The sequence below is a fragment of the Exophiala mesophila genome (assembly GCF_000836275.1).
Source record: "Exophiala mesophila strain CBS 40295 unplaced genomic scaffold supercont1.3, whole genome shotgun sequence".
NCBI lineage: Eukaryota > Fungi > Ascomycota > Eurotiomycetes > Chaetothyriales > Herpotrichiellaceae > Exophiala > Exophiala mesophila.
Genome location: NW_015622506.1, coordinates 1,189,433 through 1,204,280, shown reverse-complemented (window position 1 = coordinate 1,204,280; position 14,848 = coordinate 1,189,433). Strand labels below are relative to the sequence as shown.

The 14,848-nt window shown below is 51.1% G+C and overlaps 7 protein-coding genes across 7 annotated transcripts; 3 read left to right on the top strand and 4 right to left on the bottom strand.

Moving 5' to 3' along the window:
- Positions 1–22: 22 nt before the first annotated feature.
- On the bottom strand, positions 23–1,476 carry PV10_04074 (uncharacterized protein). The gene is made up of 2 exons (XM_016368594.1): positions 1,335–1,476; positions 23–1,281 (listed from the first exon to the last, which is right to left on the bottom strand). The coding sequence occupies exons 1-2, from the start codon at positions 1,373–1,375 to the stop codon at positions 78–80; spliced, it is 1,245 nt and encodes a 414-aa protein (XP_016224382.1). The 5' UTR covers positions 1,376–1,476; the 3' UTR covers positions 23–77.
- Positions 1,477–1,875: 399 nt separating this feature from the next.
- Positions 1,876–4,758, top strand: PV10_04073 (uncharacterized protein). The gene is made up of 3 exons (XM_016368593.1): positions 1,876–2,176; positions 2,235–2,466; positions 2,679–4,758. The coding sequence occupies exons 1-3, from the start codon at positions 2,118–2,120 to the stop codon at positions 4,146–4,148; spliced, it is 1,761 nt and encodes a 586-aa protein (XP_016224381.1). The 5' UTR covers positions 1,876–2,117; the 3' UTR covers positions 4,149–4,758.
- Positions 4,759–4,782: 24 nt separating this feature from the next.
- On the bottom strand, positions 4,783–6,714 carry PV10_04072 (uncharacterized protein). The gene is made up of 2 exons (XM_016368592.1): positions 6,445–6,714; positions 4,783–6,393 (listed from the first exon to the last, which is right to left on the bottom strand). The coding sequence occupies exons 1-2, from the start codon at positions 6,458–6,460 to the stop codon at positions 5,309–5,311; spliced, it is 1,101 nt and encodes a 366-aa protein (XP_016224380.1). The 5' UTR covers positions 6,461–6,714; the 3' UTR covers positions 4,783–5,308.
- A 162-nt stretch (positions 6,715–6,876) lies between these two features.
- PV10_04071 (uncharacterized protein) lies at positions 6,877–8,099 on the bottom strand. The gene is made up of 2 exons (XM_016368591.1): positions 7,517–8,099; positions 6,877–7,466 (listed from the first exon to the last, which is right to left on the bottom strand). The coding sequence occupies exons 1-2, from the start codon at positions 7,566–7,568 to the stop codon at positions 6,970–6,972; spliced, it is 549 nt and encodes a 182-aa protein (XP_016224379.1). The 5' UTR covers positions 7,569–8,099; the 3' UTR covers positions 6,877–6,969.
- A 288-nt stretch (positions 8,100–8,387) lies between these two features.
- PV10_04070 (uncharacterized protein) lies at positions 8,388–10,392 on the top strand. Its single transcript, XM_016368590.1, has one exon. It carries the CDS (start codon positions 8,594–8,596, stop codon positions 10,220–10,222), a length of 1,629 nt encoding a protein of 542 aa, XP_016224378.1. The 5' UTR covers positions 8,388–8,593; the 3' UTR covers positions 10,223–10,392.
- Positions 10,393–10,413: 21 nt separating this feature from the next.
- Positions 10,414–13,540, bottom strand: PV10_04069 (uncharacterized protein). The gene is made up of 2 exons (XM_016368589.1): positions 13,193–13,540; positions 10,414–12,735 (listed from the first exon to the last, which is right to left on the bottom strand). The coding sequence occupies exons 1-2, from the start codon at positions 13,391–13,393 to the stop codon at positions 10,606–10,608; spliced, it is 2,331 nt and encodes a 776-aa protein (XP_016224377.1). The 5' UTR covers positions 13,394–13,540; the 3' UTR covers positions 10,414–10,605.
- Positions 13,541–13,724: 184 nt separating this feature from the next.
- Positions 13,725–14,807, top strand: PV10_04068 (uncharacterized protein). Its single transcript, XM_016368588.1, has one exon. It carries the CDS (start codon positions 13,820–13,822, stop codon positions 14,399–14,401), a length of 582 nt encoding a protein of 193 aa, XP_016224376.1. The 5' UTR covers positions 13,725–13,819; the 3' UTR covers positions 14,402–14,807.
- The last annotated feature ends 41 nt before the right edge of the window (positions 14,808–14,848 follow it).

Here is a 14,848-nt window from a genome sequence, read left to right as displayed (position 1 = left end):
AGGAGTGAGAAGAAAAAGAAGTGTTTTCTGAAGCTGGAGAGAGAAAGATGTAGCTAGCTACGAGGAGGAAGTTTACATCAATTGCGAGTGATTGGGACATCCTCAACCATCTGCTCCAGCGTCTCACTCTCGTCCTCCTCCATCAATGCTTGTAGCTCGGCTTCTTCTTCCTCTGTTAGCATGGGCAGATCACTCTTTGGTTCTGGTTCTTGTTCGAGAAGCTGGGGATTCTTGGCTTCCTCCACCGCTTTGCGTAATGCTGCCGGCTCTAGACTCCATCTTCTCAGCGTTGCATCAATACTGACGCTGATGACCAAATCGTCAATCACGGCCAGCCCCGTCACTTCTTCAAAATGACCTGAAAATACATGATGGAGATTTCCCGTGGCTTTGTCCCACACTCGTACCTGTTCGTCTCGGCATGCTGTAATGACCCAACCATATGATTCATGTGTGACAACATCACGTACAAAGTCGGGGTGGAGAAGCGTCATGTCTGGTTCCCAATTCCGATTCCGGGACAGCTGTTTCACAGTCTTGTCTGCCGAGGCCGTCCACAGGTCACCGTCCTCGTCGAAATGTAATTTGTACACACTAGTATCGTGTGCAAGAATCGGGCCAGATAGCTTGATCCCACTGGAATTAAGCTGACTGGAATCCGGTAAAGTGAAATGGTAGATGTCTCGTTTTGATGTGGAGAAAAACACGGATGTTTTGTCTGGGGAAGAGAGAGGATCGATCGCAAGGTGCTCAATCCCACGCGAATCAGGTTTCAAGAATCCCAATGAACGACCATCCAACGACCAGAACCGAATATCACCATCTGCTCCACCGGAGATTAAAATATCTTCTTTGTCAGGAGTTGACGCTACCAGTAGGCATTTGATAAAATCCTGATGTGCTGGGAAGGAAGTCTGGCCGGTGACAGTCCGACCAGCTGGAATATCCTCGGCGATGCGAATGACATATTGCCAGATCGATTTGTCCCAACATCCGGCAAATAGTCTCATGGAGGTGAATGGATCTGTAGCATTGGTTTGAGCATGGACGGCAAGGCAAGTTAGGGGAGCTCGTGGCCCTTTGAGGGTCGTCGAAAACTCGTTGGTCGACAGTTTCAATGCCGTGACTTGACCAGCGGCCTCGGCGACAAAGACCACATCCCCTGTAGGGTCAAAAGCATAATTGACTAGAACATCTAGGATCTTGGAGCCAAAGCGCACAGGCTGACCCTGTGTGTTTGCAGCTTTCCTAGCTTTGCGATCATTTTCTGCTAGAGAAGTGCTGGACAAACACAGTCAGACCCATGGGAGGGGCGAGGCTGAGAGTGGACTCACTCAGTCTGGAAATAATTGTCTGGCCGGTCGATAGTGGTCATATCCACTGAGCCTCGTCAAAAGGTCAAGAAGGAGACCGTCTGATTTTGAATCATCAACCGACAGCGATGGAAGGATATGAAATCCTGGTGATATGTTGAGCCTGTCCACGAAGCCCCTTCTGGTCATATGTTTCAACGTAGAGAATCAGGAGAGTCGTGAGTCGATATCACGCCAAGAATACTACGGTGGACTAAGTGCAGTATTGAGTGTCGTGCTGGCTCACACGTGCCACACAATCCCCAAATCTGGATACACAAAGGAATATTAATTGGCCGAAACCCGGACTGGGGGTGACTTTCTGGCCTTAGGCGTTAATAGGCATACCTGGAGTCTTGGTCCTGCAGCCTTTAAGTGACCCTCTCTGCCCCTGTGGCTGTGAATTGCCCAAGACTTTGGGGTCAAGTGCACGCCGCAGCCTCACAAACAGACACCTGGAATATCCTTGTCGTACTTGTCCATCTTTATTCACAGCAACTTCAATTCTCGACTTCTGCCACTACTTTATTCTTCTCTTCCTCTCTACCACTCACGCCTCCCATCCCTCAACCAACAACCTCCCACCATCTCCCTCCTCCCGCGCGCCGCACCTCAGCTTCTATCTGATCCCTCCTCTGCCACTCCTCTTCTCATCATAGCGCCTCTTGCAGCTCCTTCAATACCAAACTTTTTCCACCTGTCTTTTCATGTAACACCACAACCTGCCAAAAACCTTTTACCTTGCACCTCATTTCTTCATTCACCATGAGCATGGATCACTTAATCGGTCAGAGATTCAATCTCATTTCTAAGAGCGAAATTCGGTTCGTCTTTCTCCTGTCTGACTTGCATTCCCTGCACCGTCTAACTCATTCTTTCTAGATATGTTGGCACCCTTCATGAGATCAATGCCGAACAGTCCACTATTGCTCTCGAGAACGTCTTCTCCTTCGGCACCGAGGACCGTCAAGTCGCTAAATTCATCCCCCCTTCTCAGGAAAAATATGGTTTCATCGTTTTTCGAGGAAGTGATGTGAAGGACATCAAGATTGCCGACGAAGAACCTGCAGCTCCTTCGCCGCAGCAAAACATGCCCAACGACCCTGCTATCCTGGTACGTGTTTTCTCTCTCCCTTATTCGCTCTCACAACCAGTGAAGATGATGAAACATTTCGGATGTAAACTCACAGACCTGTTCTTAATGCGCAAACCCATGTGGATATTTCCGTTGCCTTCCTTCTGATTTCACAAAAAACCCCTTCTACTTCACACTTTTGCGTCACTGTTATTTTCCATCATGATACTGACGTTCCACGTGGATTTCAGAATGCGTCTCGCCCTGGACCTCCCCCACAAGGACCTGATGGTCCATTTTCACCGCAGGGATTTCCTCCGCCGCCGCCACATTTCGGTGGCTACTACCCTCCTGGCCAGTTCGGTAGGGGCTACGGACCTCCCCCAGGAGGCTTTGGACCTGGCCCAGGTTTCGGTCCTTATGGCCCTCCTCCGCCGGGCTATTTTGGCGGTCCACCAGGACAAGGCTTTCCACCTGGCCCCCCTGGCCCCCCTGGTCCTCCTGGTTTCCATCAACAGCCGCCTATCGGTCCTCCCGGCCAGCGTCCTCCTCAGCAGCATCCCCAGCATAGCCAGCAACCCTCAGAAGGAAATTCTGTAGGCCCGACCCCTACTTCTGTTCCGACATCCGAGCTTCCTGTCGATAACAAGGCCCCGAGCGCGACCTCCGCTGCTGCACCTCCTAAGACGGGTAATGCAGCTGGATCCGAAAAGAAAGAGCCACAGCCCGAGAAGAAGAAGCCTGCCGCAGTCCCTACAATGGCATCCGTGGCGGCAGCTCCTGCACCCAAGAGCGCACCCACAGGACCCAAGAACAACCGAGTCGCGCCCGCTGTTCCCTTTACCGTTAACCAAAAATCATTCACACCTCCCGTACAACCCTCAACAGACGCGCCCATTTCTTCTACAAATGGAAGCGTCGCAAAGGCTGCGAAGCCACAGTCGTCTCAAGCTGCGATGGAAGAAGCTGCCCGACAGGCCAAAGAAGCCGTCGCTGCAGCTATGGCCAAACTCAACCCACAAGCCGCGACTGCGCAAGCCAAGTCAGTGCCCTCAGGCGCGGCCGTCGATGCCCTTTCTCAGAGAGTCAGTGCATTGTCGACTTCGACCGTGCCCGATGGTGCCCAACGCGGGGCTAGAGGAGGATCACACCGTGCTGGCAGAGGTGGCACCCACCCTCGTGGGGCGGGACCCGCGAAGAGGATGGAAATTCCAAAATCGGATTTCGACTTTGAATCTGCCAACGCCAAGTTCAACAAGGAGGACTTGATCAAAGAGGCGATTGCCACTGGCTCGCCTCCAGTCGCAGGCGCGGAAGAAACCCCTGTGGAAGTCGGCGAGAAAGACGACAGCCTGCAGGCGCTCCAGCGAAAAGACAGTATCCCGTCCAACACCGGTGCCGCGTACAACAAATCATCCTCATTCTTCGATAACATCTCATCCGAAGCTAAAGATCGCGTGGATGCCAACGAGGCGCGGACACAAGGACGACAATTGCGAAGTGAAGAATTCAAAAAGAATGTGGAGACGTTTGGCCAGGGTAATGTGGATGGAGGTTTCCGCGGCCGAGGTCGAGGTGGTGGCTATGGCCGAGGCCGTGGCTACGGAGGATATCGCGGTGGCTACAATAGCGGCAATAACCGTGGTGGCAATAGCGGTTATCGTGGAACTCGAGGTCGCGCGGGTCAGGGACAGGGTCAGGTGCCGGCATCTGAAGCATAGTCAGGCTGTCTTGGATTCGGTTGCTTCTTGTATCATAATGACGGACGGCCCGCTCTTGCTCGAATTTATCTTTTATGTTTTCGGGGGAATACATGGTGGATCATGGAGACGTCATTTGCGCAGCCTCATTCGAACCGAGACACGGGTATGATGATATGATGAAGCGGCTTTGAAATCATGCACATGGGACGACGAGACTCGGGGATGCCTAGGAAAATGAAATGGCACAAAGCGATATGGAGTTGATGCAGATGCGCGCATGTGTGCAAAAGTCACACGAGAAAGCGACAGCTCTGCCATGGTGGTCTGAGTCTGATGAGCCAGCATCTTCTCGGCAGATGCCTAAGAAATCAAAGTTCATTCGAGACGGTCGACTGCTCTGACCTGAAACTGAGGAATTAAAATAAAGCCTGCTGTTCAGGGGATTGTGCTTTGTGCTTTGTGCTCTTAGTCTATCAAATCATTCCCCTGGCAGTACACTATCAAATGCATACTCAATTCCTCCTGCATGCCAACTTTCATTTTGCTTCTGCCTGTTCACTGTGTCTACATCCGTCATTGATCCCTGGAGCTGCCTGGAAGTAGAAACAAGTCTGGGGGGAAGGTCGATCAGGCATGAATATCGAATGAAAGGAGATGAAGACTTTGGGCAACATGATAGTCATTCTCTTCGTCACCGTAGTTTTTACTCGTGCTTCTTCGTACAGTACATACATCCCCTGATAGCCTGGTTTATCAATTATTCAACATAGATTCGATGCCGAGACATTTCCATCACAATATGACCAAAAAATTGGTTCCGGATCTGCTGACATCCCATTGTAGAGTCAATCCTGACTTGACTTCTTCGTCCGAGTACAAATCACAGCAGTACAGTGCCTCGTCACTGTCGGCTGGAGTGCAGCCTGGCTGTTTGCATATCTGCGTAATCATTTGATTTGCCAAGCCATGTGTGTATGTGGCACAAAAGCCCATGCCATGCGCACATGATATTGGACTTGGATTGATGCTTCCCTCAACTCATTTGTCGCCGACGACTGAGATCGACCAAGCATCTTCGGTCATCTTGGTCGGTTGTCCACGATCTGCCGGATGTAGCAGCATCAGATAGATAGTTCGCGCTGCTGTACATGGGCTGTAAAGGAGCGGCAAGGCCTCATTCAGCCCCTTGGTACAGCACGAAAGTTTATCACCGCCACGGATTCTCTTAACCAATTGCCGATGCCCCCTAACACAATTATGACCTCGTTATATCTTCGTTTGGCCCAATGTTCAACCTTTCGGTCTCTCTGGCCTTTCCATCTTGCCCAGAGTATGAAGATGATGATGAATATAACGTTGAGGAGCGCTTGCCGCAGAAAAATCCACGTCAACCACCTTATCCACGATGTTATTCGATAGAGTAGGCGCCTTCGGCGAGAGGTGAGGGATGGAGATAGTGAAGAGGACGACAAGAGATGATTTGCTGACAGCTCTTCGCGAAGCGCGGCGACTTCGATAGACAACTGTCGTAGATGTGACTCCATCTGAGACTTCCAGTGGGGATCGGAAGTGGTGCCGGAACTGGAAGGTAAGGGGATATTGAGAGCCTCGGCATTGGGATCAACTTCTTCTGCCTCAACGACATCATCGCTGTCCCGTTGAGAGACTGGTGACAAGACTCTCATCCGGTTGGGATCTGAATGGGTTCTGCTGAGAAGACCACTGCTCTGAGCAGCGGCGGATATCTGTCCGGTTGCATTGCTGGCAAAGCTTTGGGTCTGTCGAAGACCAGCACGTTCGAGCTGGCGCGTAGGAGAGTCTCCGTCTTCATCGGGGTCGCTGCCGCTTTGACTCCTGATTTGATTCCAAACAAACTCGAGTTCAGAAACCAATTCCCGTGACTCTTGGGTTCCACTGGCATACTCCTTCATCGTCTCAATGAGGGTGCTGATGTACTTCCTCTTTGCGTCGGTGTTGGACATTCCTGCACATGCATGCCACGCATCCCACTTCTCTATCTCGGCTTCGGCCTCTCTTATTCGTAGGTCGCGAGATGCATAACGATGGACATTGTTACTCGATCTGGGGTTGGGATCTGGTGAGACAGAGGGGAGAGTTGGTCTGGGCAAGATGGCTTCGACATCGCCTTCCATCGACTGTTTGTAGAGGCCATAGAGGCGTAGTCGGGCGGAAGGGGGTGGCCTGGAAGAGCCGGTCCGCGGTAGGCGACGAACAGTGGCTAAAGCATGGGTAAAGACGCGATCTTGCTGTCGTTAGGATTCTCTGCAACATCACAACTATCCGGAAAACTAACCAACAGAGTCAAACATGACGCCTTTAGGCGTCGGAAGATGGATAATGTTCGAGTATGAGGTAGGCGGCTTTGGTGCTGTCAGAAGTCAGGGTGTCATAAATGGCTGTCTGGTCTTGCCGGTTATGCAAAATTGACGAGATAGCGAACCATGTTTGCGGCTTTAAACAATATGGATGAGGGAGGGGGAGAAGAGAGAGGGAGAAAATGCCGTCGTATTCAGGAGGGAAGCGAGCAGAATTCTACTGATGGTGATGATGACTATGGTGGTCGTGTGAGTGGTGGTGGTGGTAGTGGTAGCGGTAGTGTTGATGGAAATGGTGGTGGGCTGGGCCGGCGATGCGTACGCTGTCCCCTGCGAGTACCTGTTCCTTCCACATGAATTTACATCCGAGCGCACCTTCCAATTCTAAATGACGGTCGATTGCCTCGGCCCTTGGCATCAGCCGTACGGCGGACTATTATAGCACCCCAGGACATGCCACGACAACGTATTTTGTTCACATAATCTATGGCATCATGTCTGGATTACCTGTCCTTGGGTAGAATGGCCTTTCCACCCCCTGTCGTCTCTGAAGAGCCGCTGATCTCCGTGCTCTCTTTGGCTAAACCACCCTGACTTTGAGGATCATGATGTGATGCCTGTCGGCTGTTCCTCGTGTCATTCGGAGCCTCCCCTCCTGCAGAGTACTGCTTCAGATCGCTATACTTGACCGATTCTAATGCTCTTTCATGCGACGCATGCAGATGAACCTTGGGCACTGCTGATTTGGGCAGGGTGCCTTGCTGTGCAGCATCAAATGCTTCCTTCCATCGACCAGCACACAAGCACCATTTCATGCCATCCTTGACTCCGGCCTTGTCCAGGTTGTTTCCCTTTGAATTGGTAAACTTGAGGAATTCACCATTTACCGTCGCTGCCACCGAGTGATTGCCCTGATCCTCAGGCCCGCTTCTGCAATAGCCGTCGCGGTAGTATCCTGTTGGCGGGTCTCTGGAGAATTGGGCCAACTGGCCACCAACGACTGTCACGAGACCATGTTAGATAATGTGTCTCTAGGAGATGTTACCTTACCATTCTTGTTCTTCATCATCTCTTTGCTTGAAACCTGCTTCTGTGACGCCATTTTACTGGTCTGAAAGGCTGTCGGACGCTTTGCCTTGGAGAATGTGTCCAGGAATCTGAAACTGCGAGGAGATAGGCGACTGACTGAAACACCCGCTCGAGTTATCAACTTTGAGACTTTGTGTCAAGCGGGCTGTCACCAAAATCAATGTAGATGGAATCATGACGTTGTGAATATCTTACATCATGAAGTCAGAGTTCGCCTGCTCCACATGATGATGTTACCACTCGCTAGTCTTCCAGATTGCCAAAGACATCGGGAATCAGTTAGTTGGTCGATCAGGGGTGTAATATGAGCTCGATTCGTCTCGGACAATTTGATTCTTGCCTGTAGAATGGACTTCAAGTGAGACGAGGTATGCTCAATTTGCCCTCGTGACGGTCTAGATTAGATTAGATGCTTTGATGCAGATACTACAGCGAAGCATAAAACAACAGTATCGCGTGGTCGTGACTGCCAAATTTGACATGTCGTCTTTGCAGGCTGAGTCGCGCCTTCCTTCTCATCTGCGTTGACAGAGTTAAATTCCACTTCATTCCATCAAGAAAACCTCATCCACTTGTTATAATCCGTTTTTATGGGAAACCCCACGGGACTCCCCGGATTTACGCGCCCTCTCTGTACTCTTGTCTACTCCGTAGGCCCGCTCGCGTAACAAGCTCGGCAAGGTACCCGCTTGAGTGCAACCCCGCCACGGTGAGATGTGCACTCCAAATCTCCAATCCACTAAAAAAAACAAGATGTATCCCTGGCTGACAGCCGCGGGGGAGCCCAGTCATGTTCTGGAAGGCGACCAAAAACCCTTTTGTTGCCCAGAAGGCCAATCTATGGGTCGTTCTTCACAAGAACATTCCCTCAATACCGATATTTTCATCCTATCAATTTGCTGTTCTTTTTGGTCAATTCTGAATATCGACGCTGGCCCCTTTTCTCTTCCGTCCACGGCAGCTGTTCGAATCTGCTTCCGCGAATATTCGTAATCATGAGCAGAGTCTGACCAATTTTGCGACGCTTGAGGGAATGTCATGGCTGTCTCTACACAGGAGAGCGACGCTGTACCGGTTCCTATTCATTATGAGGACACCGATGCAGACGGCGTTGAGCATCGTTATCTGACGTTCGATACGGATATACCGCTCACTCCAATCCTGCCCCCGACACTTCAAAGGGCGGACTTACCACCATGCCCAAAACTTCACGATTACGGTGATCCATTTGCGTGGTCTCTCACTCGCAAGAGGCTGTTGACCTACTTGTCCTGCTCAGTCAACATTGTTGCAGCTTACTCGGCAGGGTCATATGCATCTCCGGCTGAAGAGCTTATGAGGCTGTGGAATGTGTCGAACGTCGCCTACAACGTCGGAATCACGATTTTTACTCTTGGCTTCGGTATTGCACCCATGGTTCTTGCGCCCTTCTCAGAGATCAATGGAAGGAGACCCGTCTTTATCGTGACAGGAATATTGTTCGTTATCTGTCAGCTATGTTGTGCCCTCACTCAATCTTATGGAGGCATGTTGGCGGCTCGTTTCTTCCTTGGCGTTGGTGGCTCAACCTTTTCGACCATGGTAGGGGGCATCCTCGCCGATGTTTGGATCACTGCAGATCGAAACACACCCATGGTCCTGTTCACAGGAGCAACCCTCTTCGGCACCGGTCTAGGGCCTCTAGTCTCAGGAGTGGTCGCTCAACGATTATCGTGGCGCTGGGTGTGGTACATCCAAGTGATTACCAGTGGAGTCCTCGTTTCCCTTGTCATTATCTTCTTCAAAGAAACCCGGGGCAGCATCATCCTCAGTCGAAAGGCCAGACTTCTCAACAGGTGGTACGCTGCCCTTGAAGAAGCTGGTGCCCTCGGTATGGTTGCCCTCGGTATGGAGGACTGCACGACCCAGGACAAGTCGCAACCATCGAACCCTCGTCGCATTCGCTGGAAAGTAAAAGCTGATGAAGACCGCGCATCATTGGCTCGCATGATTGCCACCTCCCTTTACCGCCCCATCCACATGTTATTCACCGAACCTGTTGTTTTCTGGTTCAGCCTCTGGATCGGCTTTTCCTGGGCTGTGTTATATCTGCAGTTCGGATCCGTTCCCCTCGTGTACCGAGTCAATCACGGCTTCAGCCTAGAACAAACCGGCTTCGTCTTCGCGTGTATGTGTGTTGCGGCGATCTTGTCAACGATCCTGAGCATTGTTCAAGAGAAGTGGGCTGTCAAGCACTATCCAGTCAAAATCAATGGTAGTCCCGAAGGGCGTCTGCTATTCACCTGTGTTGAATCTGCACTGATGCCCATTGGTATCTTCTGGTTCGGTTGGACCTGTGTCTCGTCGATTCATTGGATTGTTCCAACTATCGGCATCGGCATTGCAACCATGGGCATCTTCAGCATTTTCCTCGCGACTTTCAACTACACGGCTGACGTCTACCATGTTTACGCCAGCTCAGCCCTTGCGGCTTCGGGATTGTGTCGTAATTTGCTCGGCGGTGCCTTTCCCCTCGTCACAGTGCAGATGTTTGAGGGAATGGGATTCCAGGCGGCAAGCAGCACCTTAGGGGCGATTGGGGCGGCTCTGACACTGGTCCCCTGGATTCTGGCATTTTACGGGCCAAGGATCAGGGCTAGGAGCAAGATTGCCAGCTCATTTGTTTAGCACTTTGCCTTGACATATTCCTGTCATCCCTGCAATCTGAGGCCTTGAGCGACATTGCGAAATAGATATGGCGTTTGGAGCATGTCATTGGTCTTGGAGCATGTTGAAAAATGTACAGACCCTGCATATAGCAAAAGTATCTACTATTACAGTTCATCAATGTGGAATGGAAATTGTCAGAAGATTTAGCATCAACAGCTTCCACGCAGAATGAATTTTGATCTAGACCTAACGCTGATGACATCGAGTTCCATGGCACTACTATTGGGCGCGTAGAACCATCGACTTGCTCTGTGAACCATTCAACTAAAAGTGCCTTTTGCCGGTTAAAATACATCTAAAAAGACAAGAGGGTGCTGCGGCGATCATAGAAAGGCACCGTCTCATTTGGCCTGTTCGGGCAAATAAGCACCTCCAGCCAGCACAAGATTCATATTCGTAAACTTGGTGACATAGACAGGGCTTTGCTTGGTGAGGAAGGCTGAGATCTGGTCACTGGTGACCACAGCATCTTTGCCTCTCTTCTTGGGAGGACCTCCGCCACCAGTGGTGCCGGTAGTCATCGGTGTGATATTGGGGGCAGTTGTTGTGGTTGCTGACGTGCTACCGGTCCCTGCGACTGTACCACCCGAGGCTGTCGTTGTACCACCGCTGCCGTCGGTCTTTGCCGCCGGATTGCCAGTTCCGTCAGCCTTGTGTGCTGCAGTCGTGGTGGATTCTTTGGCAGGACCTGTAACATCCCATGCCCTTACTGTGCAATCAGCACCCCCCGAAACTAGGACCGTCGACTCCGCCGACCAAGACAGCGACCATATCCCGCCTTTGCCATGACCACGCATTTTCTTGAGAAGTCGACCAGGGCCAAGATCCCAGATGAGGATGACGCCGGTATCGTCGGCTGAAGCAAGATATTTGCCATTCTTGGAACAGGCGAGGGCGGTAATCATCGAAGTGTGACCAGTGAACATCCGTACAGGGTTGCCATTGTTAAGGGCCCACATCCGGACGGTCTTGTCACTAGACGCTGTGAAGACGTAGGTGGAATTTGGGTGCCATGCTGTAACGTCGACATCGTCGTCATGGCCTGCTAAGATCCGGATTTGACGAATCTTATCAGTCTGCCAGATTCTTCCTGTCTTGTCGTGGCCACCACTTGCGAAATAATAGCCATAGGGTCCCCACGAGACTGACCAGCAGGGACCGACGTGACCTTTGTATACCACCATACATTGGAAGGTTTCAAGGTGCCAGAGTCGGATCGTAGCATCCTGACTGCAAGACAACAGCCATTTTGTGTCGGTGTCGCCGAGTTCTTCGGTAGGTTTCACCGTCGAAGGTGCGAATGAAACGGTGTAGACTGGTCCTGAATGGCCGATCAGTCTTTGAGAATTCGATTCCTGGCCGTTGACGGGTGGACCAAGTGGAGAGCCGTCCATCGTCCAGAGACGAATATATGATTCTTGAAAACCTGCAGCAACGAGTTTTTGGTCGCCTGAAAAGTCCAAGCAAATGATGCTGTCGTGTGTGTTGTGAAATGTATACATGACTGTGCTGAGAGCGGGTCCGATTCCCCCTGTCCGAGTCTCAATCTTCAAGCGATCGCGATTTTCTCGAATCTTTTGAACCTCCATGGCCACATCCCGAGCAGTTGAAGGAGGAAAGGGAATTTCGGCTCTGTTTGGACCTTCATCCTCCTCCTCCTGCTTAATGTTGAGCATTTCATGAGTTTGCAGGAGACTGTCCTGACCGGGGCGGGGTGGGGCGGAAGAGTCAAGCTCGGTGACTTCGGCACGCACATCCTCTTCAGCCTCTTTCTCCATAGGAAGCTTACCAAGCTTCAGAGTCGCCAGATTGTTACCGACAGTGGGATCTGTTGATGAGACCGCATTGCCAGGGCGATGACCAGGGATTCCTTCGTCCTCTGCAGGCATGTCCTGACCTTCAGCACCGCGGGCAATGACTGCCGCAAAACTGAATCGATCATCGGCACCACGATCGACCTGTCTGAGATCTAGATGGTTCTCGACGATTTTCATCAGAAGCTTGAAACCAAACTCTGGGAGAGACTCTAGAAACTGCATGAAGTATACGAATGCGGCTTGACTGATCGACAGGCGATATTTGTTCTCGCGGTAGAGTCTGGCGACCTTGTCTTCGGAGTGTTCTGGTAGGGTGATGCGCTCCATACTTCTCAGGTCATATTCATGTTCTCTGCGGAACTCTTCCGAAAATTTCTGGAAGAACCGTGCGGCTTCTTTAGCATGCAGTTGTGTGATGAGTTCGAAGTATGTGTAGACAAAGAATGGCCAAAGGAGCCGTGATACTTCCGGTTTGTAAATGTCAAGAGCATCATCGGTCCACGCCTTTAAGCGCACAAATGTCTCGAAGTAGCGGTTAGCAGGAGGGCCAGTGGGTTGGAATGGAGACTCTCGCGCAATCTCTTGATTTGATGACTCCGCCCGAAGCATGGCTTCTGTTCTATGGTATCCTTTCTTCGCAAGGTAGTCTATCACCTAGAGATCTGTCAGCTTGACTTGACTGAATTCACCATACGAAGAAAAGAAAGTGGTTTGATCAAGGCTGCCAAGAGAAATGGCTGATCTAGCTTGGAATGGACAAAGGGGAAACGCTCGCCTGTGATGTTATGCTATCTTCCGAGAGCGCGCCAGGTGAAAGTGTTTGCCGTGATGATATTCATGGCCGTTTGACAGTGACAGAGCATAAATGAAGGACGTGGGGTTGGGGCTGGGTGTGGGAAGCGTCAAGTGTACAAAGTGAATATGTTGTCTAGGCCTCTGATGTCGCGGGTTGCGAGAAATGTGAGATTGGGACTGCGACTCATTATGGGCTGACAAGGCCAGGGCGCGGGCGCACTAATGGTCTTCTGGATGTAGTGTCGCACGAGAGTCTTGTCCAAAATGCGTTGCCAAAGGAACTGCGGGACACCAAGGAAATGGGATGTTTGCTTACAATTTGATTTAGATTCTGCTGTGAGATGGTACTGGCACCCGTGGCGGTAGACGGTCCTGTGGATTGCACCGGCGCGCCTGAGCCGGCAACCGCTGCAGCGCCGACGCCATTGACAAGTGATGTGCCGGTAGTTGCCAGAAGCCCATTTGGCCCTGTGCTTGCGCTGCGAGGTGCTGGGCTAGGCGCGTTGGGGCCCGACATGTTGTGTTTCGTTCATTCACCTTGTACGACAATTGTGAAATTTTTGGAGGCTATGAGCCTCAGGCGAGTAGAGTTGAAGATCAGTCCCAGTCCGATAGTGGCGAATAACCAGGTGATTAGATGGTATTGGTCCTGCGCTTGAAAGAGATTGGGAATAATGTCGTCTCAGGAAGACGGCGTGAAGGTTGAAAGAGTGGCAGCCAAAGTCGAGATATTGCGCTAGCCTTATTTGGTATAGCTTGGTCGGATATCCTTCCGGATATGGCTGAAGCGTGTTCCCAGATTCTACAACCGAACATCAACGCTTGACTTGTCTCTGAATCGTTGAAAAGAAACTGTCTGTTAACTGTGACATTGACAATGAAATTGATCCTTACAAGATGCTGAAACGCTCTCATCAGGCATTGTCTACCATATCATACCACTATGGAAGCTGATCCACCGGAGTCGGCCAATGTCAAGGGCCATGAGTCTCCATTCACTCCAGCCGAGCGCATCGCCGAATTAAACGCGATTGACCAGTCCATCTCCACCCTCCTATCTGCCGCATCCGATGTGATCGGTATTCTTTCTAACGAGCCATCTTCTGAAACCCAAGAAAGAGCTCTGAGAAATCCAACCTCTGCTAGATCCGCATTCCAGGATGCCGCCTCCACCTACTTCACTACCTTGTCCTCGATCGATGTTCGGTTACGTCGCCAGGTATATGCTCTGGAGGAGGCCGGCCTAGTCAAACCGGGTGACGACAGGGATCCAAAAAGAGGCAGAAAGGTTGGCGGGGAATATGGAATTGAGAGAACAGGAGGTGGCCCACTCGATCCCTCTTGGCTGAGTGCTAGGGCCAGTGACAAAGTAGGCTCGGGAATGAAGGCTGAACTCCTGGCCCAGGCGAGAGTATTCATTGAGAAATCGGAAGGACGTTCAGCAGAGAAGAATCTCGATGAGAATTCGACAGATCTACCTCGAAGCACAAGTGGCGAGGACCGTCGAGATCATGATGTGGGATGAGTCAGCCTCTATGGTCTAATCAACACCATAGTAGTCAACTCTCCACACGTTGAAGGCTTCATGCGATCTTCCACCGCAGTTGTGGCGCAGGCCTTTGTTGAGCCAATCGCGTTGTCTGCCTGTTATGCTGACTGCGTCTTATTCGTCTTGTGTTCACGACACTGCGAAGCAGCAAGTCTAACTCACATCAGCGGCGCGCACCCGATACTGTCGCATGTTCAAGTGCGCCAGTCACTGGCATGTCGCTGGACGTGTGCCATAGGTCTCCCGTGGCCTGGAAATCATCGCGGCAGCTCATGGCATACCACATCCTACATCAAGTAGGTCACCCTAGCTCTAGTGAAGCCAGAGGCAGAGAACAGGCATTATGTACACATTAAATTCATGAATGCCACAAGAAGAGATACATCCATTTTCGTACTTTGTAAATCTTTCTTGCATTTAGTA